We start from the raw sequence: 24,415 nt of genomic DNA on the forward strand, positions 1-24,415 counted from the left end.
GTGAGAACTCTTCTGTGACTAAAGTCCATAAAGATAAATACCACCCTGATTTTTTTAATCTTTTTTTGTTTGTTCTTTGTTTTGCACTTTTCTGCCAGTGTTCTCCCCTGATACAATGACACTTTGTTCTCTCCTCCACAGGCAATTGTTGATACACCAACAAGCCCGGTAACCAGTGGCCTTCCTCTATTCTTTGTCATCACAGTCACAGCTATAAAACAGGTAATGTGCACACTATAATCTGATCCATAAAACAATACTCACTGTTTAGTTGGGCCAACACATTGGTGGTTTTTATGTTACAGTTTGTTGCATCTGTCAGAGGGATCCGGTCTGAAGATCGACAGTGTCTAGGTCGACAATGTTTAGGTCGACCACTATAGGTCGACAGTCACTAGGTCGACATGGATGGAAGGTCGACAGGGTTTCTAGGTCGACATGTGCTAGGTCGGCAGGTCTAAAGGTCGACATGAGTTTTTCACATTTTTTGGGGGGGATTTTTTCATACTTAACGATCCACGTGGACTACGATTGGAACGGTAAAGTGTGCCGAGCGAAGCGGTAGCGGAGCGAAGGCACCATGCCCGAAGCATGGCGAGCGAAGCGGTGCACTAATTTGGGATCCCGGTCACTTTACGAAGAAAACGACACCAAAAAAAAAAAAATCCTCATGTCGATCTTTAGACCTGTCGACCTAGCACATGTCGACCTAGAAACCCTGTCGACCTAGTGACTGTCGACCTATAGTGGTCGACCTAAACATCGTCGACCTAGATACTGTCGATAAAACGAACCACACCCCTGTCAGAGTGGATCAATACGCGGATATTTTCTGACCAGCTGTAGTCTAGTTAATGTGCATTTTCGCTTCATCCCAAATTATGTCAGTTTAAAATACAGCAGAATGTACACCATTTTTGCAGCTGAGCAGTTTTTAATACAATAAGTTTTAAACAAAATATCTTTTAGACATTAGAATATCTGTGTTTTATTCTGCAAAAGTACATTGAGACGCACGTACACTATATCTCTTCCTCCAGGGTTATGAAGACTGGCTGCGGCACCGAGCGGACCATGAGGTTAATAAGAGCACCGTGTACGTTATTGAAAATTCTAAATGTGTCAAGAAAGAGAGCGAGAAAATCAAGGTAAAGCCTTATGCTCAATACTGTATGTGCTGTCAATTAGAAATACATGAAATATGATGAAATATATTACTCGTACAATCTATTTGTTATTAGGTATTTATTCTAACAAATGATAAGACTGTTTTTTAAATATGCATAGGATTCTATCACTATGCATATAGTCTGGATATACATTCGTGTATGTATAATAAACATTCTATATTTAATCTACAATTTGCACTGACCTGCAAAATCCAAGGGAAGTATTTCTGTACAACTAGAACTCACAATAAACCAGTTTATCCATATATTTAAAAAAAAAAATGTGTTCTAGAGTTGTCTCTGTTGTGTGTAATCCCCATCCCACCTCTGTAGTTGCCTATTATATGCACAAGTGCCGTAACTCATAACAACCAGTAAAAAATGTGCTCCCTTCAGTTTAACTTGAAAGCTAAGTGCTAATTGATTACTGCGTGTTGCTGCACTGTACTAGTTTGCTGCTATATACTGTAATTAAATTACTCATGTGTGCCCATGTTAATTATATGCTGGCTAGTGTCACTATAGCTATGGACACGGGGCCTGATGCAGAGGTGGACGCAAAGCAGATGTTTGCGCAGTTGAGCAATGTGCTGCGACGGTCTTGCCACTTATGGTCGCAGTGTGGATTAGGCTGGACAGACAACGACCATTTGGGGAGGCAACGTGGGTGTGGCAAATAAAATGCAGATGTGTCGCGACCATTTCGGGGGGTGTCGCAGCCAACATCTTCGGATGCAGTTTCACTTGCACCAGTGTCTTAGTTGTGTCAGACATTCTGAGGTGTGATGACATGATTGCATGTCATCAAACCTTGCATGCAAACGGCCAGGTTTGAGAAGCTGACAGGGGGCATCTCTATACAGAAGACAGCAAATGCGACATTTGCACATTTTCTCAGATCCACTGCATACAAAGACTCCATATCGGGACGATCAGCGCCCACACTCTTTCTGTCTGAGGTGCACACGTCACATGAGTGTACTGCCAGCCTCTGAGTGGCACTGATCTCCATGGCACTGTAATACAGACTGTACATAGGAGAGGCAGGAAACATAAGAGATCTGTTGGTTTTCTATAAAAAGGCCAACAAAGGTAATAACAATCAGACGGAGGTGACACACAATGTGACATCATAATGTCAGCATGGTCTGAATGTCGAACATGGACGTTATGTACACATGGTCATAAATGTTGATAATATGCATGTTGACATAACATTTTCTACTATTAGGGCCGTAACCTCAACCCAACTGTAGGGTTGGCGTTGTGCCTTGCAACATTCACAATGTTGATATGACAGCGTCAACATTATGTCTATGTCGACATTGTGAAGTGTCGACATGTTCAATGTGCACATAACGTCCATGTCAATATTCTGAATCTTGACGTAATGACTGCATACCTATCCAAACCTTATACAGGATTATGGGAAAGATGTACTAAACCTTAAACTGGGCATACACTATACAATTATCTGGCAAATAATCTGTGGTTGGAATGAAAATCTGAAATGAAAACCTGGTAATGGATGAGAGCAATTGACAATCGACCATTTGCTACCAAACACTGGAAAATGGACAAAACCTGTCTGATTTAACAAATTTGTATAAAAGACAGGTTTTGTCCATTTTCCAGTGTATGGTAGCAAATGGTCGATTGTCAGTTGCTCTCATCCATTACCAGGTTTTCATTCCAACCACAGATTATCTGCCAGGTAATTGTATAGTGTATGCCCAGCTTTAGAGAGAGATGAGAACCAACCAACCAACCAGCTCTTAACTGTCATTTTTCACACACAGCCTGTAACATGGCGCCATGTAAAGAAAGGATAATAGTAATAATAATACCATGGCAGTTAGGAGCTGATTGGCTGGTACTTTATGTCTCTACACTTTATCTCTCTCCAAGGCATAGTACATCTGTGCCTATAGGCCCTCATTCCGAGTTGTTCGCTCGGTATTTTTCATCGCATCGCAGTGAGAATTCTCTTAGTGCGCATGCGTAATGTTCGCACTGCGCATGCGTCAAGTAACTTTACTAAGAAGAAAGTAATTTTACTCACGGCTTTTTCGTCGCTCCGGAGAACGCATTGTGATTGACAGGAAATGGGTGTTACTGGGCGGATGTACGGCGTTTTAGGGGCGTGTGGCAGGAAACGCTACCGTTTCCGGAAAAAACGCAGGCGTGTCTGGAGAAACGGTGGGAGTGCTTGGGCGAACGCTGGGTGTGTTTATGACGTCAGCCGGGACCGAAAAGCACTGAATTGATCGCACAGGCAGAGTAAGTCTGGAGTTACTCAGAAACTGCTAACTCGGTTTTGATCGCAATATTGCGAATACATCGGTCGCACATTTAAGATGTTTAGATTCACTCCCAGTAGGCGGCGGCTTAGCGTGTGTAACTCTGCTACATTCGCCTTGCGAGCGAACAACTCGGAATGAGGGCCATAGTACATATACATAGTGGTAGTTTTACTTTTTAGTTTTGTTTATTCAGAAACATTTTTTTCTCCATAAATTTTTATCTATTAATATCAATGAAAGCTGCTGCCCCATCGACTTCAAATTTCTAAAATAAAATGAATGGCTTTTAATGGAACAATGTGATATTAACTTAAGGAAATGGCTGAATACATGCTTAGCATTGTAGTACACTAGGTTTTCAACAAACTACATTCAGACCCTATTAGACCCACTCATACATATCTACCATCTTGTGTTCACTTTAAGTAACAGTTAAATGAGGCGTTCTTGTAACACAGAACATGACATGTGACAGGTCAGATTGCATATTTATCTTCTTGGCTGACCTTGTTGGGCTCCCTCCTATCTGTCTGATGCACCTTACCGCTGGTCCCCTTCCTGCTGGGCTCCCTCCAAGCTGTCCGGTATGCCTTGCTGCCGGTACCCAGCTTGCTGACCCCACTAGGAATCTTCTCTGGCTCCTTCTCATCACACTGCTTCCGGCTTCCCGAATACAAAATGGTGGCTCCTACACTGATCTGGCGGCCAGAGGGTCAGCAAGGTCACCAGGTTGCAGATAAAAAGCCCTATGAGCCAAACCTTGGAGGGTCCCCCCCCCTTCCAGGACTAGCAGGATGGTAGGGAGGTGGCCAAGTGGCAGCCTCATTTTGTGGCATCACAAATCAAGAATATTTGCATATTCATTGCATTTAAAGGGATCCCTATCATCTTAAAGGGGTTCCTTTAAAATACAGTGAATATGCAGATTTTCTAAAATCCAGGAAAAAATCCCATATCCAATGCTTCTGGTCCCAAAGCATTTCGGATATTGGAGACTCAGCCTGTATAAACATATGCATTTGACCTCTCAGTTTGGCCACACCTGTATGAGAATACTGGGGTACTGTTCAGCTGTTGTCACTCTGACAGTTGACGCGTCTGATTATAGGCCCAGCCATATGCGTGCCATCCCTGGCCGTCCCAATACCTCCAACGTGGGTTAAATAAATCACTTAGATAAAAATAGAGTTATAAAGAAGTACCCATTTTTATATATGCAAAACACATAGCAATCAATAAAAACAAAAGCATGTCCATATTAGGGATTCACCACACTCCCTATACCTTACCAGTGTCTTTGGGGTTTATTTATTGAAGTTCGATTTTAAATTGATGGAAGTTTAGCTACATCAATGTTTGGATCCCAGGGCTAAAACACACATTTAATTACAGGCAATTTTTTATATAAAATATAAAGAAAACTACTCAAATGTAATAAGGAGATATGTCCTTGATACCCTTATAGTGGATCCACTTAAATTTTAAAATAGATTAATATATTTAAAATATTGTAAAAATTTTTATTCATGTTATATGAACAGAGTAATATGATATTTTCACATAAAATGTGATCCATTATGCAATTATAACATAAGACTTGCTAGTTCGTGAGGTTATGATGTTGATTTGTATCCACCTCACCCTACCGGGTGTGAGCTCATAAGGTCGATTGCCTCACAGAGTTCACAGGTTGTTATGTAGATGAACCAACTCACTTCGTCCTTTTAGCGGACTTCTTCAGGGTGTTTATCAGTGTTCAATTTGATAGTGAGCTTATTCACTATAGCGTAGACAAATAGTTATTCTTCTGATGACCGACATGAGTTTCTCAGAATAACTTTAGCCCCATATAGGTCCTCTTATAGATGTATTTTATGGAAACGTCATATACTTTTCATTCAATAGGCATCAGTAGGTTAGACTGATACCTCTTTTCCACTGTAACACGGGTTGCAGCCGTGTCGCCTGACACGGCTGCGACCCGTGCTACAGCCCCCTTTCCCACAGCGCTCACCAACCCGGCATATTGCCGGGTTGGTGACGCTGCTTGTGACACGGCAGGGGCGGCGCTGGGAGATCACATGATCTCTCAGCGCCGCCCTCCCATACACTGTGAAGGCTCCCGTTCACACTAAACAGCTTACCAGGTTGAACACGTGTTCAACACGGCAAGCTACCAGGATAGGATTCCCGGATCACTTGATCCGGGAATTTGCAGGGGGACACTTTTCCACTAGGGAAAAATACGGGTTAATGCGCGCACCCGCGCATTTACTCGTGTTTTAAAAGCTAGTGGAAAAGGGGCATTAATAAAAAGGAACTTGTAGTTCAAAGTATGTGTTTCCTCCTTCTGTTCAGCAGCATTCATCTGAAGAATAACTATTTGTCTATGCTAATGTGAATAAGCGCATTATCAAATTGAACACTGATTTACACCCCTGAATAACTCCGCTAAAAGGATGAAATGCGTTGGGTCATCTACATAACAACCTGCGAACTCTGTGAGGCAATTCACCTTATGAGCTCCCACCCAGTAGGGTGAGGTGGACACAAATCAACATCATGACCTCATGAACTAGCAGGTCTTATGTTATAATTGCGTACTAAACTGTATCTGATGTATTGTATCACATTTTATGTGAAAATATCATATTCCTCTGTTCATGTAATATGAATAAAATATTTCTGCAGCGGGGTACACTGGGATTACACAGGGAATACATCGGGGTGTAAAGTTGGATCTTGATTCGAGGACCCAACAGGCGAAAGCTTTGACTGTTCCCAGGATGCACTGCACCACCTCCTCTATAACCCCGCCTCCAGGTACTGGAGCTCAGTTTGTAAGTTGGTGCCTGCAGAGCAGGTCAAGGTGGGGCTGCACTAGGCAGCCCTGAAAAGAGCTTTTAAGAAGACTTCAAGGGCCGCAGCACTGTTTATGTCATTCTGACATTCTGTGCTGCTGCTCCATCACCTCCCCAGCAGCGCTGCATACTCCCGCGGCCGGGTTCCCGGGTACTTGCAGCGGAGGCGCACCGGTCACCAGGCACACCACCGCTGACGCTCTCCAGGATCGCATGGCTGCACATCAGGGAGGAGGTAAGAGGGTCCCCCAGGTGGGATCCGCCGGTAAATCGCGGTCTGGTCATGGTCCCAGGAGACGGACCGCGCCGCTGGCGTGGACACTGTACTACACAGGGACCCCACTATGTCCTCCAGGGCAGGGAGCACAGGTCGGATTTACTAAAATACGTTTTACATAGGCTCCACAGTACCCGGTGGTGAGGACCAGCATGGGGATAAGGCGCTGACCTGTTGCCCCTCCCCCTGCTCTGGGCGCCATCTACTGCTGGTGTTCCCGCCCTGAAGCTGCATTTCACTCTCCCTCACTCCCTGGCAGAGAGTTTGGCGCCATCCTCACTAATAGCTGAGCTTATCTCTGGGACTGCAGGGCACTGTCTCCTCTGTAAAGCCGCCTGTCTCATCAGCGCTGTGCATTTACAGACACTAAGGGGTACATTTACTAAGCAGTGATAAGAGCGGAGAAGTGAGCCAGTGGAGAAGTTGCCCATGGCAACCAATCAGCACTGAAGTAACATGTATAATTTGCATACTGCAAAATGATACAGAGCTGCTGATTGGTTGATGGGGAAATTTCTCAACTGGCTCACTTCTCCACTCTTATCACTGCTTAGTAAATGTTCCCCTTAATTATTCTACATGTCATTTTAGACAGTGTTAGTTAAGAACACGTGTACTGCTATCTGAATATTTAGTACAAGTATTCTGTGATATACATCCAGTATCTACTGTGCATTGTTATATCTATATTCATACATATCTATATGTAGTTTTACTAGTCCAGTGCAGTTTTATTGTTTATCTGTGGAGCGCACTTCTTTAACGTATTATGCAATTACTTGTCTAATGATAAAACTTTTCTGAATATATATATATCTATATATCTATATAAAGAGAGGATGACTTTACACATTTAGGCACCCATATTTAAAAAAAACACGTTTTTATTGTTAAGATAATGTAGTTCAAAATCACATTTGCAATAAAAATTGTTTCCTTACAAAGTAATATTGATCATTAGGAACACAATTGTTTGTTCAGTTTATACATTTAAAATGAACACGTTTCGTCTTATAGCGACTTCTTCAGGGGTGTTTAGATATAAATCTGGATTAAATTTGAAGGATTTGGGATTTAGATAAGGTAATTTCCACAGTATGACAAAATTTAGTCGGATTCTCTAATTAGGACCATCTGATTGCTAGTATCAGTATTAGTATCCAAAAAGAGGGCTTTTAGCTGTTACCAAGCTCCTTTCTATTCTCCAGCAGCAATCCTATTTCCACAGTATGACAAAATGTAATCGGATTCCCTAATTAGGACCATCTGATTACTAGTATCAGTATAATACCCCTTTTCCACTAGCTTTTTAAAACATGGGTAAATGCGCGGGGTGGGGGGGGCGCATTTACCTGTGTTTTTCCCTAGTGGAAAAGGGTCCCCCGGCAAATTCCCGTATCAAGTGATCTGGGAACCCTACCCGGGTAGCTAGCCGGGTTGAACATGTGTTTAACCCGGCTAGCTGTCTAGTGTGAACGGGAGCCGTGTCGAGGCGACACTGCTCCCGTTCACTGTGTATGGGAGGGCAGCGCTGGGAGATCATGTGATCTCCCAGCGCCGCCCCTACCGCGTCATCAACCCGGCAATTGCCGGGTTGGTGAGCGCTGTCTGTAGGGGTTTGTAGCACGGGTCGCAGCCGTGTCAGGGGACACGGCCGCGACCCGTGCTACTGTAGTGGAAAAGGGGTATTAATGTCCAAAAAGAGGACTTTTAGCTGTTATCAAGCTCCTTTCAATTCTCCAGCTGCAATCCTATATGTCTGTATACATGGGAATCCAAATGTAGAATAGGTGCGTCAGGATCACATATATATCAGTAAGATAACCAAATTGTGCTAGAGATAGACCGCCTTAGGTACAATAGTCCTTGGAGGAATCGGCAGCTGATCCCCAAAACAGTTGAGAACCAATCTGATTCAGAGCCAAGACAGCAAGGAGAGCACAAGCACAGATTTGCAGCTACCAAAATAAACGCGGTCAATAAGGACTTCTGTTTTTTTTGCACTATTACTTGCACCACTCCGAATTTAGTTGTTTTATACGGGATTCTTTCCCCCCTTTTTATAAATCTACGGCTAGGACATCGCTCTTACACATAAAAATACACCCCTGAGGAAGTCTGTATAGATGAAACGCGTTGGATGACTGTCTTAGACATAGTGGGTGGACAGGCTGTCGTATGAGCTTCTCCCTACTGGGGTGGACAGCATCCACGACTGTCAAGACAAATGTAAGAGCCGTACAATATATTTTTACAAAAATGTAATTTTAATAAAATTTCTACAATGGATATGGACTAACGAGTGATTTTGCTGTCTGGGTGATTCTGGTGATAGGGTTTTGTTCCAGAAACATCTACCTTTCCATGGCTATATCCGACTAGAAGGAATTCTCCTGGAAAAATCCATTAAGAGTCAATAACGTTTACCCGAGCGCTCCTCATACTACCATTTACTTATATATATATATATATATATATATATATATATAAATAATATTTTTTTTTTACTGTGTATTTCAGTCACCTCATACCGCTTTAATTCTCTGTTTGTGTCCTGTATTTACTGTCACATAGCACAGGGGGTTATTTGCAGGTATAGTGTTTGGCTATATTGGACTGTTACGCTCTAAGGCTACATTCCCTATAATGTCTGCCACACAGGGCGGGAAATCCGCAGACGTTTCTGCATCATGCAGTACTGGCACCAAGGATTTACCTGAGGGGGAAGTTTTAGCTGATGGTTAAGGCACTGGGTGCCATATACCTCCCAGTCAACCCACAGCACCTGTGGCCAATCAGGACCCACCTTGGGCAGCGTTCTCAAGTATGCGGAGTACGCTTGTGACACATCTTATGCCCCCTGTGGGACCTCCTGTGCCATTACAGCCACATATTGTCCCTGTAGTTAATCCGCCCTGGGCGGACACTCTGTCTACCCAGTTACAACAATTAAATCAATCTCTGGTTAGACAAAAGTCTACCTCACGCCCCTCTGGGGCCAAGGTTTCATCTAAGCGGGCCATTTCTTCCTCACAATCCACTAATATTTCGGATAATTCTTCTGATGAGGATGGAGAATATACTGATCCATCAGACACTGATAAAGTCGCTTCTGATGAGGAATCTACAACCCAGGTTGATGTTCCTGACCTAGTGGAGGCTATTAAGCTGCTTCTCCAAATAGATGATGAGATCGAGCCCACTGCTGCGTCTATGAAACCTGTAAGTTCAAACGTCAGAAGGTTACTAAAGTAGTCTTACCACATTTTGGCCATTTAATTGACAAACGTCAGGAATTATTGTTGTTATTATTATAATCCTTTATTTATATGGTGCCACGAGGGTTCCGCAGCGCCCAATTACAGAGTACATATGCACATAATCAAAACAGGAAAACAGTGACTTACAGTTGAAGACCATATAGGACAAGAACAGGGTAACTAAGCATAACTACACCAGTAGACGACATAGAGATAACTTTCAAGGTGGCCAAAAAAATGCAGGATTTGGGCAGTTGAGGATTATTAAAGTAAGAAAAGGATAAGCACATGAAGGAAGAAGGGTCCTACTCGTGAGAGCTTACATTCTAAAGGGGAGGGGCAGACAGACAGGGGTGACACAGAAGGGGTAGACCAAGCATGGGATAGAGGGTTAGGATGAGATTTGGCTGGGTTTGGTAAAGAAGTGGGTCTTAGGAGCCCGTTTGAAGTTCTGTAGGGAGGTGAAGAGTCTGAGGGGGAGAGGTAAAGAATTCCAGAGAAAGGGAGCAGCACGTGGTCGTCTCCAGGAAATACATTTTCTCTAACGTCCTAAGTGGATGCTGCGACTCCGTAAGGACCATGGGGAATAGCGGCTCCGCAGGAGACTGGGCACAACTATAAAGAAAGCTTTAGACTATTGGTGTGCACTGGCTCCTCCCACTATGACCCTCCTCCAGACTTCAGTTAGAATCTTGTGCCCGGCTGAGCTGGATGCACACTAGGGGCTCTCCTGAGCTCCTAGAAAGAAAGTATATTTAGGTTTTTTATTTTACAGTGAGATCTGCTGGCAACAGACTCACTGCAGCGAGGGACTAAGGGGAGAAGAAGCGAACCTACCTAACAGGTGGTAGTTTGGGCTTCTTAGGCTACTGGACACCATTAGCTCCAGAGGGATCGACCGCAGGACCCGACCTTGGTGTTCGTTCCCGGAGCCGCGCCGCCGGCCCCCTTACAGAGCCAGAAGCAAGAAGTGTTCCGGAAAATCGGCGGCAGAAGACTTCAGTCTTCAACAAGGTAGCGCACAGCACTGCAGCTGTGCGCCATTGTTCCTCATGCACACCTCACACTCCGGTCACTGATGGGTGCAGGGCGCTGGGGGGGGGCGCCCTGAGGGCAATATAAGACACCTTGGCTGGCAAATCAACACCATATATAGTCAGGAAGGCTATATAGGTGTAAAAATACCCCTGCCAGAATTCCAGAAAAAGCGGGAGAAGTCTGCCGGAAAAGGGGCGGGGCCATCTCCCTCAGCACACTGGCGACATTTTTCCCTCACAGCTCCGCTGGAAGGACGCTCCCTGGCTCTCCCCTGCAGTGTACAAGCTACAGAAGGGTAAAAAAGAGAGGGGGGGGGCACTAAATTTAGGCGCAGTATATATTATATAGCAGCTATAAGGGAAAAACACTCATTTATAGTGGGATCCCTGTGTTATATAGCGCTCTGGTGTGTGCTGGCATACTCTCTCTCTGTCTCCCCAAAGGGCTTTGTGGGGTCCTGTCCTCTGTCAGAGCATTCCCTGTGTGTATGCGGTGTGTCGGTACGACTGTGTCGACATGTTTGATGAGGAGGCTTATGTGGAGGCGGAGCAGATGCCGATAAATGTGATGTCACCCCCTGCGGGGTCGACACCTGAGTGGATGGTGCTGTGGAAGGAATTACGTGACAGTGTCGACTCCTTGCATAAAAGGTTTGACGACATACCAAATTTGGGACAGCCGGCTTCTCAGCCTGTGCCTGCCCAGGCGTCTCAAAAGCCATCAGGGGCTCTAAAACGCCCGCTACCTCAGATGGCAGACACAGATGTCGACACGGATACTGACTCCAGTGTCGACGACGATGAGACTAATGTAACTTCCAGTAGGGCCACACGTTACATGATTGAGGCAATGAAAAATGTGTTGCACATTTCTGATGTTACCCCCGGCACCACAAAAAAGGGTATTATGTTTGGAGAGAAAAAACTACCAGTAGCTTTTCCTCCATCTGAAGAGTTAAATGAAGTGTGTGAAGAAGCGTGAGCTTCCCCTGATAAGAAACTGGTAATTTCTAAGAGGTTGCTAATGGCGTACCCTTTCCCGCCAGAGGATAGGTCACGTTGGGAAACATCCCCTAGGGTGGATAAAGTGCTCACACGCTTGTCAAAGAAGGTGGCACTACCGTCTCCGGATACGGCCGCCCTGAAGGAATCTGCTGATAGAAAGCAGGAGGCTATCCTGAAGTCTATATATACACACACAGGTGTTATACTGAGACCAGCTATTGCTTCAGCATGGATGTGCAGTGCTGCAGCTGCGTGGTCAGATTCCCTGTCGGAAAATATTGATACCCTAGACAGGGACACTATATTGCTAACCGTAGAGCATATTAAAGACGCACTTTTATACATGAGGGATGCACAGAGGGATATTTGCCGGCTGGCATCTAAAATAAGTGCAATGTCCATTTCTGCCAGGAGAGGGTTATGGACTCGGCAGTGGACAGGAGATGCAGATTCAAAAAGGCACATGGAAGTTCTGCCTTATAAGGGTGAGGAGTTGTTCGGGGATGGTCTCTCGGACCTCGTTTCCACAGCAACATCTGGGAAGTCTACATTTTTACCCCATGTTCCCTCACAGCCAAAGAAAGCACCATATTATCAGGTACAGTCCTTTCGGCCCAATAGGGGCAAGCAGGTTAGGGACGCGTCCTTTCTGCCCAGAGGCAGAGGTAGAGGGAAAAAGCTGCAGCATACAGCCAGTTCCCATGAGCAAAAGTCCTCCCCCGCTTCCTCTAAGTCCACAGCATGATGCTGGGGCTCCACAGGCGGAGCCAGGTACGGTGGGGGCTCGTCTCAAATATTTCAGCAATCAGTGGGCTTGCTCACGGGTGGATCCCTGGATCCTTCAAGTGGTATCTCAGGGGTACAAGCTGGAATTCGAGACGTCTCCCCCCCCCCCCCCCCCCTGCCGTTTTCTCAAATCTGCCTTACCAACCACTCCCCTCAGGCAGGGAGGCAGTGTTACAGGCAATTCACAAGCTGTATTCACAACAGGTGATAGTAAAGGTGCCCCTACTTCAACAAGGACGGGGTTACTATTCCACAATGTTTGTGGTACCGAAACCGGACGGTTCGGTGAGACCCATTTTAAATTTGAAATCCTTGAACACATATATAAAAAAATTCAAGTTCAAGATGGAATCGCTCAGGGCGGTTATTGCAAGCCTGGACGAGGGGGATTACATGGTATCACTGGACATCAAGGATGCTTACCTGCATGTCCCCATTTACCATCCTCACCAGGAGTACCTCAGATTTGTGGTACAGGATTGTCATTACCAATTCCAGACGTTGCCGTTCGGTCTATCCACGGCTCCGAGGGTCTTTACCAAGGTAATGGCCGAAATGATGATACTCCTTCGAAAGAAGGGAGTTTTAATTATTCCCGTACTTGGACGATCTCCTGATAAAGGCGAGGTCCAGGGAGCAGTTGTTGGTCGGGGTAGCACTATCTCGGGAGGTGCTACAACAGCACGGCTGGATTCTAAATATTGCAAAGTCACAGCTGGTCCCTACGACACGTCTACTGTTCCTGGGGATGGTTCTGGACACAGAACAGAAAAAAGTGTTTCTCCCAGAGGAGAAGGCCAAGGAGTTGTCATCTCTAGTCAGAGGCCTCCTAAAACCAAAACAGGTGTCGGTGCATCACTGCACGCGGATCCTGGGAAAGATGGTAGCTTCCTACGAAGCAATTCCATTCGGCAGGTTCCATGCAAGAACCTTTCAGTGGGACCTGTTGGACAAGTGGTCCGGATCGCATCTTCAGATGCATCGGCTGATAACCCTGTCTCCAAGGACCAGGGTGTCTCTGCTGTGGTGGCTGCAGAGTGCTCATCTTCAAGAGGGCCACAGATTCGGCATACAGGACTGGGTCCTGGTGACAACGGATGCCAGCCTTCGAGGCTGGGGGGCAGTCACACAGGGAAAAAACTTCCAAGGACTATGGTCAAGTCAGGAGACTTCCCTGCACATAAATATTCTGGAGCTGAGGGCCATTTACAATGCCCTAAGTCAGGCAAAACCCCTGCTTCAAAACCAGCCGGTACTGATCCAGTCAGACAACATCACGGCGGTCGCCCATGTAAACCGACAGGGCGGCACGAGAAGCAGGTCGGCGATGGCAGAAGCCACAAGGATTCTCCGATGGGTGGAAAATCACGTGTTAGCACTGTCAGCAGTGTTCATTCCGGGAGTGGACAACTGGGAAGCAGACTTCCTCAGCAGGCACGACCTCCACCCGGGAGAGTGGGGACTTCATCCAGAAGTCTTCCAACTGATTGTAAACCGTTGGGAAAGGCCACAGGTGGACATGATGGCGTCCCGCCTAAACAAAAAGCTAGAAAGATATTGCGCCAGGTCAAGAGACCCGCAGGCGATAGCTGTGGACGCTCTAGTGACACCGTGGGTGTTCCGGTCGGTTTATGTGTTCCCTCCTCTTCCTCTCATACCAAAGGTACTGAGGATAATAAGGAGAAGAGGAGTAAGGACTATACTCATTGTTCCGGATTGGCCAATAAGAGCTTGGTACCCGGAACTTCAAGAAATGATCTCAGAGGACCCATGGCCTCTGCCGCTCAGACAGGACCTGCTGCAGCAGGGGCCCTTGCTGTTCCAAGACTTACCGTGGCTGCGTTTGACGGCATGGCGGTTGAACACCGGATCCTGAAGGAAAAGGGCATTCCGGAGGAAGTCATTCCTACGCTGATTAAGGCTAGGAAAGAAGTAACCGCAAACCATTATCACCGCATATGGCGAAAATATGTTGCGTGGTGTGAGGCCAGGAAGGCCCCAACGGAGGAATTTCAGCTGGGCCGTTTCCTGCACTTCCTACAGTCAGGGGTGACTATGGGCCTAAAATTGGGTTCCATTAAGGTCCAGATTTCGGCTCTATCGATTTTCTTCCAGAGAGAACTGGCTTCTCTACCTGAAGTTCAAACTTTTGTTAAGGGAGTGCTGCATATTCAGCCCCCTTTTGTGCCTCCAGTGGCACCTTGGGATCTCAACGTGGTGTTGGATTTCCTAAAATCACATTGGTTTGAGCCACTGAAAACCGTGGATTTGAAATATCTCACGTGGAAAGTGGTCATGTTGTTGGCCTTGGCTTCGGCCAGGCGTGTATCAGAATTGGCGGCTTTGTCATGTAAAAGCCCTTATCTGATTTTCCATATGGATAGGGCAGAATTGAGGACTCGTCCCCAATTTCTCCCTAAGGTGGTATCAGCCTTTCATCTGAACCAACCTATCGTGGTGCCTGCGGCTACTAATGACTTGGAGGCTTCCAAGTTGTTGGACGTAGTCAGGGCCCTGAAAATTTATGTTTCCAAGACGGCGGGAGTCAGAAAGACTGACTCGCTGTTTATCCTGTATGCGCCCAACAAGTTGGGTGCACCTGCTTCAAAGCAGACTATTGCTCGCTGGATCTGTAGTACGATTCAGCTTGCGCATTCTGCGGCTGGACTGCCGCATCCTAAATCAGTGAAAGCCCATTCCACGAGGAAGGTGGGCTCTTCTTGGGCGGCTGCCCGAGGGGTCTCTGCTCTACAACTTTGCCGAGCAGCTACTTGGTCGGGGTCAAACACGTTTGCTAAATTCTACAAGTTTGACACCCTGGCTGAGGAGGACATAGAGTTTGCCCATTCGGTGCTGCAGAGTCATCCGCACTCTCCCGCCCGTTTGGGAGCTTTGGTATAATCCCCATGGTCCTTACGGAGTCCCAGCATCCACTTAGGACGTTAGAGAAAATAAGAATTTACTCACCGGTAATTCTATTTCTCATAGTCCGTAGTGGATGCTGGGCGCCCATCCCAAGTGCGGATTGTCTGCAATACTTGTATATAGTTATTGCCTAACTAAAGGGTTATTGTTGAGCCATCTGTTGAGAGGCTCAGTTGTTATACTGTTAACTGGGTATTGTATCACGAGTTATACGGTGTGATTGGTGTGGCTGGTATGAGTCTTACCCGAGATTCAAAATCCTTCCTTCTTGTGTCAGCTCTTCCGGGCACAGTATCCTATCTGAAGTCTGGAGGAGGGTCATAGTGGGAGGAGCCAGTGCACACCAGTAGTCTAAAGCTTTCTTTATAGTTGTGCCCAGTCTCCTGCGGAGCCGCTATTCCCCATGGTCCTTACGGAGTCCCAGCATCCACTACGGACTATGAGAAATGGAATTACCGGTGAGTAAATTCTTATTTTCTCTGTCTAAAAAGATGCTAGTGCGTTATCCTATCCCTGCGGAGTTGAGTAACAAGTGGGAAACTCCACCGCCGGTCGACTCTCATGTCGCCCGTCTTGTGGTATCATCTACTCTGCCTGTCACCACTCTCACCTCACTGAAGGAACCGTCGAATAAGTGTGTGGAGGGTTGCCTGAAGTCTTTTGACTCTCTTACCGGTGGTGTACATAGACCCACTATGGCAGCCTCCTGGGCTGCGAAAGGAATTGAAGCATGGGTACAGGCAATTGAGGATGAGCTGCCTCAGGATTTTTCTGACACTGCCAGACAATATCTGTCTTGTGAAACAAAGTGTGAGGTGGTGTATCCGGGGCGCCCTTTTTCTGTGGTCGTATGAGAGGACCAATGGAATGGTCACCTTATCAGATAGATGATGAACTCAATGTAGATAAGTTGATATAGATTTCGAGAAGTTACAATAAAATTCATACAAATTTAATCCAATATACATTCACATACATAAAACAACTAATAAAAGCATACCAATAGGGTAAGCTAGGAGCCGCAGGTGTTAAATAGGCAGGGTGGTCCAAGCTTCACCCTGCTTTGGCTCCTAAGCTTAATGATGGGTCACTAATCCCTGGATGAGTGATGGAAACAATGTTCAAATAACTCGAATCGCACTTCTAAGAATATTGGAAAGCATACCGGAGAGGTAGCTAAGGAGCCGCAGGTGTTTATAACAAGCAGGGTGGTCCAGACTTCACCCTGCTCTGGCTCCCAAGCTGACCACAAGGTCGATGTCCAATGAAAGAAGGGTTCAAATTCCTGGTGGATCCAGCATCCAACGCGTTTCGAGATCTGCAATCTCTTCCTCAGGGCTTGATGGTGTTACTTGTCTCCAGAACTGGCTTTTAAAGATGGTGGGAGGTTAATTCCGGGTCATAGGTCACCGGGTCCGGAAGTAATCAAACAGAGTCCTTTTTAGTAAGACCTAGTAAGTGGTAGTGATATGCTGCTACATTAATACTCTGTAATAAACAAAGTGTGCAGATATGGGTGTAAACTGAGCAAAAGACCGGTAAAAAAGTCCGGCCGGGCGACCGGAAGTGATCCGGACCGGAAAAACGAAACCGGAAGTGACGTGGCGGCCTGGACGGCCGAAATAAACATGCAATAGCCATGTGAAATGTGCAGCATTGATCTCTGTAGGTATGGAAGGAGATCATTAATGGTGTGAAGGGGAAAGAGAAAAATTATTTGAGAGGGCTAGCCGGATGGTGCGGCTCCGATACCGGAAGTGACGCGTTTGTTTGCATGTCGTCGACCGGAAGTGACGCGATTGTTTGCGTGTCAAGCACCGGAAGTGACGGGAGAGACAGCCGGAATGATGGCTGTGATTTGCTGTTGATCCAAATTGTGATAGTAATGGGGGATATTGTATTAATACACTAGTTATTGGTGCATAAATTGTCAATAGAGGCCAAGGAGTAGAGTATGGCAATAAGAAACCAGAGACCAAGGAAAGGGGTGGTCAGAAATAGCATAAAAAATAAGTGCCACCGTTCTAAAGTGTATATATAAAAAAAACTTCACAAAATCATATACTCTATAGTAGCAGTATGGGGATCCATAATTGGCTGAACAGATGTTGTGCATAAAACAAGAGGTTATCCAATAAACCGTAATGCATATATAGTCAATGAAAGTCAAAAGTCTCCATAGATGCTGAGAGATGTCCATAATATGTCTCCAATCGATTAATTCTCCATAGGTCCCCATGAGGAAAATAAAGAAAGCAAAATATAATAGGTTATGAAAAGTACCGTTGATCGGTATCTAAACAATGGTACATGCAGAATGATGAAATTACATAAACTAATGCAGGAACCATTTAAGTTCAAAATCTTTGTTTAGACCTTTGGGGCACAGGGACTGAAGTTTGTAGATCAATTTCATTTCCGCCTTTGCGAGATTTTTTTCCGTGTTTCTGTCGCGCCAAGTGGATTTTATGTGTTGTAGTCCCACGAATTTCCTTATGGATGTGTATGAACAGTTGTGCTCTAATTTAAAGTGTTCGGACAGATTGTGTGTGAGGAGACTATTTTTTATGTTGCGCAGATGTTCGCTAAGTCTTGTTTTTAGAGCTCTCGACGTGCGTCCAATGTATATCTTCCCACAAGCGCACTCCACTAAATATACGACGTTACTGGTATGGCAGGTGATTAAATCTTTGATTTTGAAGGTAATGCCATTGATGGTTATTTCTGTATATTTGGAGGTTTCAGTATTGATTTGTCGGCATGGAAGACAAAGCCCGCACCTATGGAAACCACTTGTCCTGATGGGGTTAATACTTTTCTGTGGTAAGGCGCTTCGGACTAATTTGTTCTTCAGATTCGCTGCCTTACGGTAAATGAATGTGGGTTTTTTCGGAATGATGTTTTTTAACATTGGAACTTACTGTGTATGGACGACACGTCCATACACCGTAAGTTCCAATGTTTCCTAATGATCAGTTCTATCTTTTTGTGTTGGTGATCATACCCTGTAATAAACGACCATTGGGAGTGATTGGAGAGTTTATCATCTTTTTTCTTCTGTTTTTTATTGTGAATGAGAGTTGACCTATCCTTGTTCATTGTTTCCGTCTGAATTGATTCCAAATTCTCAGGCTGATAACCTTTTTTGATGAAAGCGTTTTTAAGTTCGTTAATTTGGCTCGTGCATACAGTGTCCTCGCTGCAATTCCCCCTTATCCTTAAGAATTGGCCCTTGGGTATGCCATTGAGCCAATTTACGTGGTGCTCACTTTCTTTGCTGATGTAATTGTTAGAATCTGTGTGTTTATTGTAAGTTTTTGTTTGGATGGTGTTCCCCTTTATATATATATATATATATATATATATATATATATGTATGTATTTATATATATATATATATATATATATATATATATATATATAGTTAAATCCAGAAAATTGATTTCGGTTTTGCTGTTTTCAGACGTGAGGACAATGTTTCTGTCGTTTTTGTTGAGATGATCACAAAATAGGGTTAAACTCTCTATGTCCCCTCTCCAAAAAAAGATTACGTCGTCGATGTATCGATTCCATGTTAATAACTTGTCCTTCCATGGGTTCTGTGTATATATGTTTTCATGCTCCCAATGAGCCATGAAAAGGTTGCCAAAACTGGGTGCAAATCGTGTGCCCATTGCGGTGCCCCTCCTTTGAAGGTAATAATCCCCTTCGAAGAAAAATAAATTATTTTTCAGGATAAAATCCATGGACTCGATAATGAACGATTTTCTAGCTTCTGAGAGCTCTGTTTGGTCTAGGAACCAAGTTGTAGCTTCTATACCCTTCTGGTGTTCGATGATGGTGTATAGGGAAGTAACATCTGCTGTAACCATAATGGTCTCGCCATCCCATGGGATTTCTTCAAGTTTTTTGATGGTATCACTCGTGTCCCTTAGATGTGAGGGATTCTTTGTTACTAAAAGTTGGAGTTCGTGATCGATCAGTGCTGATAAATTTGATGTTAGACATACTGTTCCGGCGACAATGGGTCGTCCCGGGGGCGACGTGCTGTTCTTGTGTATTTTTGGTAGTACATATATCGTCGGGGTAATGGGGTCTTCAATGTTCAGAAATGCAAACTCTGTATCTGTGATACCGCCTTTTTCAAGGTGGGTCTTCAATAATTTCTGAAAGTTGGTCTTTATTTTTGCTGATGGATCAGTCTTGAGTTTCTGATACGTATCACTGTCCGAAAGTTGACGATAGATTTCCTTCACATAATCTGATTTATTCAGAATGGCTATTCCACCTCCTTTGTCGAAAGGCTTAATTATTATGTCTTAATCTTCCTGAAGAGATTTGATGGCTTCTCGTTATTTTCTGGTCAAATTGTAATGCACTTTCTTCCTTTTTCCTGTTTTGTTAATTGAATTGAGATCTTCTATAACTAATTTCTGAAAAGTTTCAATGTAATTGCCTTTAATATGAGAAGGATAAAATGTGGATGGTTTTTTATGTGCAAGTTGGATTGTGGATTCTGTGGAATTTGGTGTCGAGGGGGTTTCTTCTTTCCGTTTCTGTTCAAAGAATTTTTTCAGGGAAATTTTTCTTATAAACTTGTGTACATCCACAAATCTATCGAAGTCATCAGTGGTAGTTGTTGGTGCGAACTTTAAAGGATTGAAGTTCGCACCAACAACTACCACTGATGACTTCGATAGATTTGTGGATGTACACAAGTTTATAAGAAAAATTTCCCTGAGAAAATTCTTTGAACAGAAACGGAAAGAAGAAACCCCCTCGGCACCAAATTTCACAGAATCCACAATCCAACTTGCACATAAAAAACCATCCACATTGTATCCTTCTCATATTAAAGTCAATTACATTGAAACTTTTCAGAAATTAGTTATAGAAGATCTCAACTCAATTAACAAAACAGGAAAAAGGAAGAAGGTCCATTACAATTTGACCAGAAAAGAACGAGAAGCCATCAAATCTCTTCAGGAAGATCAAGACATAATAATTAAGCCTTGAGACAAAGGAGGTGGAATAGCCATTCTGAATAAATCAGATTATGTGAAGGAAATCTATCATCAACTTTCGGACAGTGATACGTATCAGAAACTCAAGACTGATCCATCAGCAAAAAATAAAGACCAACTTTCAGAAATTATTGAAGACCCACCTTGAAAAAGGCGGTATCACAGATACAGAGTTTGCATTTCTGAACATTGAAGACCCCATTACCCCGACGAGATATGTACTACCAAAAATACACAAGAACAGCACGTCGCCCCCGGGACGACCCATTGTCGCCGGAACAGGATGTCTAACATCAAATTTATCAGCACTGATCGATCACGAACTCCAACCTTTAGTGACAAAGAATCCCTCGCATCTAAGGGACACGAGTGATACCATCAAAAAACTTGAAGAAATCCCGTGGGATGGCGAGACCATTATGGTTACAGCAGATGTTACTTCCCTATACACCATCATCGAACACCAGAAGGGTATAGAAGCTACAACTTGGTTCCTAGACCAAACAGAGTTCTCAGAAGCTAGAAAATCGTTCATTATCGAGTCCATGGATTTTATCCTGAAAAATAATTTATTTTTCTTCAAAGGGGATTATTACCTTCAAAGGAGGGGCACCGCAATGGGCATGCGATTTGCACCCAGTTTTGGCAACCTTTTCATGGCTTATTAGGAGCATGAAAACATATATACACAGAACCCATGGAAGGACAAGTTATTAACATGGAATCGATACATCGACGACGTAATCTTTTTTTGGAGAGGGGACATAGAGAGTTTAACCCTATTTTGTGATCATCTCAACAAAAACGACAGAAACATTGTCCTCACGTTTGAAAACGGCAAAACCGAATTAAATTTTCTGGATTTAACTATATATATAAAGGGGAACACCATCCAAACAAAAACTTACAATAAACCCACAGATTCTAACAATTACATCAGCAAAGAAAGTGAGCGCCACGTAAATTGGCTCAATGGCATACCCAAGGGCCAATTCTTAAGGATAAGGAGGAATTGCAGCGAGGACACTGTATGCACGAGCCAAATTAACGAACTTAAAAACGCTTTCATCAAAAAAGGTTATCCGCCTGAGAATTTGGAATCAATTCAGACGGAAACAATGAACAAGGATAGGTCCACTCTCATTCACAATAAAAAACAGAAGAAAAAAGATGATAAACTCTCCAATCACTCCCAATGGTCGTTTATTACAGGGTATGATCACCAACACAAAAAGATAGAACTGATCATTAGGAAACATTGGAACTTACTGTGTATGGACGACACGTTAAAAAACATCATTCCGAAAAAACCCACATTCATTTACCGTAAGGCAGCGAATCTGAAGAACAAATTAGTCCGAAGCGCCTTACCACAGAAAAGTATTAACCCCATCAGGATAAGTGGTTTCCATAGGTGCGGGCTTTGTCGTCCATGCCGACAAATCAAAACTGAAACCTCCAAATATACAGAAATAACCATCAATGACATTACCTTCAAAATCAAAGATTTCATCACCTGTCATACCAGTAATGTCGTATATTTAGTGGAGTGCGCTTGTGGGAAGATATACATTGGACGCACGTCGAGAGCTCTAAAAACAAGACTTAGCGAACATCTGCGCAACATAAAAAATGGTCTCCTCACACACAATCTGTCCAAACACTTTAAATTAGAGCACAACTGTTCATACACATCCATAAGGAAATTCGTGGGACTACAACACATAAAATCCACTTGGCGCGACAGAAACACGGAAAAAAATCTTGCAAAGGCGGAAATGAAATTGATCTACAAACTTCAGTCCCTGTGCCCCAAAGGTCTAAACAAAGATTTTGAACTTAAATGGTTCCTGCATTAGTTTATGTAATTTCATCATTCTGCATGTACCATTGTTTAGATACCGATCAACGGTACTTTTCATAACCTATTATATTTTGTTTTCTTTATTTTCCTCATGGGGACCTATGGAGAATTAATCGATTGGAGACATATTATGGACATCTCTCAGCATCTATGGAGACTTTTGACTTTCATTGACTATATATGCATTACGGTTTATTGGATAACCTCTTGTTTTATGCACAACATCTGTTCAGCCAATTATGGATCCCCATACTGCTACTATAGAGTACAGGTTGAGTCTCTCTTATCCAAAATGCTTGGGACCAGAGGTACTTTGGATATGGGATTTTTCCGTATTTTGGAATAATTGCATACCATAGTGAGATATCATGGTGATGGGACCCAAGTCTAAGCACAGAATGCATTTATGTTAGATATACACCATATACACAAAGCCTGAAGGTCATTTTAGCCAATATTTTTTTATAACTTTGTGCATTAATCAAAGTGTGTGTACATTCACACAATTCATTTATGTTTCATATACACCTTATACACACAGCCTGAAGGTCATTTAATACATTATTTTTAATAACTTTGTGTATTAAACAAAGTTTGTGTACATTGAGACATCAAAAAACAAAGGTTTCATTATCTCACTCTCACTCAAAAAAGTCCGTATTTCGGAATATTCCGTATTTCGGAATATATGGATATGGGATACTCAACCTGTATATGATTTTGTGAAGTTTTTTTATATATACGCTTTAGAACGGTGGCACTTATTTTTTATGCTATTTCTGACCACCCCTTTCCTTGGTCTCTGGTTTCTTATTGCCCTACTATACTCCTTGGCCTCTATTGACAATTTATGCACCAATAACTAGTGTATTAATACGATATCCCCCATTACTATCACAATTTGGATCAACAGCAAATCACAGCCATCATTCCGGCTGTCTCTCCCGTCACTTCCGGTGCTTGACACGCAAACAATCGCATCATTCCGGTCGGCGACACGCAAACAAACGCATCACTTCCGGTATCGGAGCCGCACCATCCGGCTAGCCCTCTCAAATAATTTTTTTCTTTCCCCTTCACACCATTAATGATCTCCTTCCATACCTACAGAGATCAATGCTGCACATTTCACATGGCTATTGCATGTTTATTTCGGCCGTCCAGGCCGCCACGTCACTTCCGGTTTCGTTCTTCCGGTCCGGATCACTTCCGGTCGCCGGCCGGACATTTTTACCGGTCTTTTGCTCAGTTTACATCCAAATCTGCACACTTTGTTTATTACAGAGTATTAATGTAGCAGCATATCACTACCACTTACTAGGTCTTACTAAAAAGGACTCTGTTTGATTACTTCCGGTCCCGGTGACCTATGACCCAGAATTAACCTCCCACCATCTTTAAAAGCCAGTTCTGGAGACAAGTAACACCATCAAGCCCTGAGGAAGAGATTGCAGATCTCGAAACGCGTTGGATGCTGGATCCACCAGGAATTTGAACCCTTCTTTCATTGGACATCGACCTTGTGGTCAGCTTGGGAGCCAGAGCAGGGTGAAGTCTGGACCACCCTGCTTGTTATAAACACCTGCGGCTCCTTAGCTAACTCTCCGGTATGCTTTCCAATATTCTTAGAAGTGCGATTCGAATTATTTGAACATTGTTTCCATCACTCATCCAGGGATTAGTGACCCATCATTAAGCTTAGGAGCCAAAGCAGGATGAAGCTTGGACCACCCTACCTATTTAACACCTGCGGCTCCTAGCTTACCCTATTGGTATGCTTTTATTAGTTGTTTTATGTATGTGAATGTATATTGGATTAAATTTGTATGAATTTTATTGTAACTTCTCGAAATCTATATCAACTTATCTACATTGAGTTCATCATCTATCTGATAAGGTGACCA

The 24,415-nt window shown here is 43.9% G+C and overlaps 1 protein-coding gene across 6 annotated transcripts in view; it reads left to right on the forward strand.

Moving 5' to 3' along the window:
* Window positions 1–24,415, forward strand: part of ATP11C (ATPase phospholipid transporting 11C) — a 330,923-nt gene that overhangs the window by 153,702 nt on the left and 152,806 nt on the right. For all 6 annotated transcript variants that reach the window (XM_063937413.1, XM_063937409.1, XM_063937408.1 and 3 more), the window contains exons 4-5: window positions 142–222; window positions 1,041–1,148. In XM_063937413.1, the coding sequence (XP_063793483.1) occupies window positions 142–222; window positions 1,041–1,148 (189 nt within the window). The remainder of the gene's footprint in view (window positions 1–141; window positions 223–1,040; window positions 1,149–24,415) is intronic.

The sequence above is a fragment of the Pseudophryne corroboree genome, chromosome 8 (genome assembly GCF_028390025.1).
Source record: "Pseudophryne corroboree isolate aPseCor3 chromosome 8, aPseCor3.hap2, whole genome shotgun sequence".
Classification (NCBI taxonomy): domain Eukaryota; kingdom Metazoa; phylum Chordata; class Amphibia; order Anura; family Myobatrachidae; genus Pseudophryne; species Pseudophryne corroboree.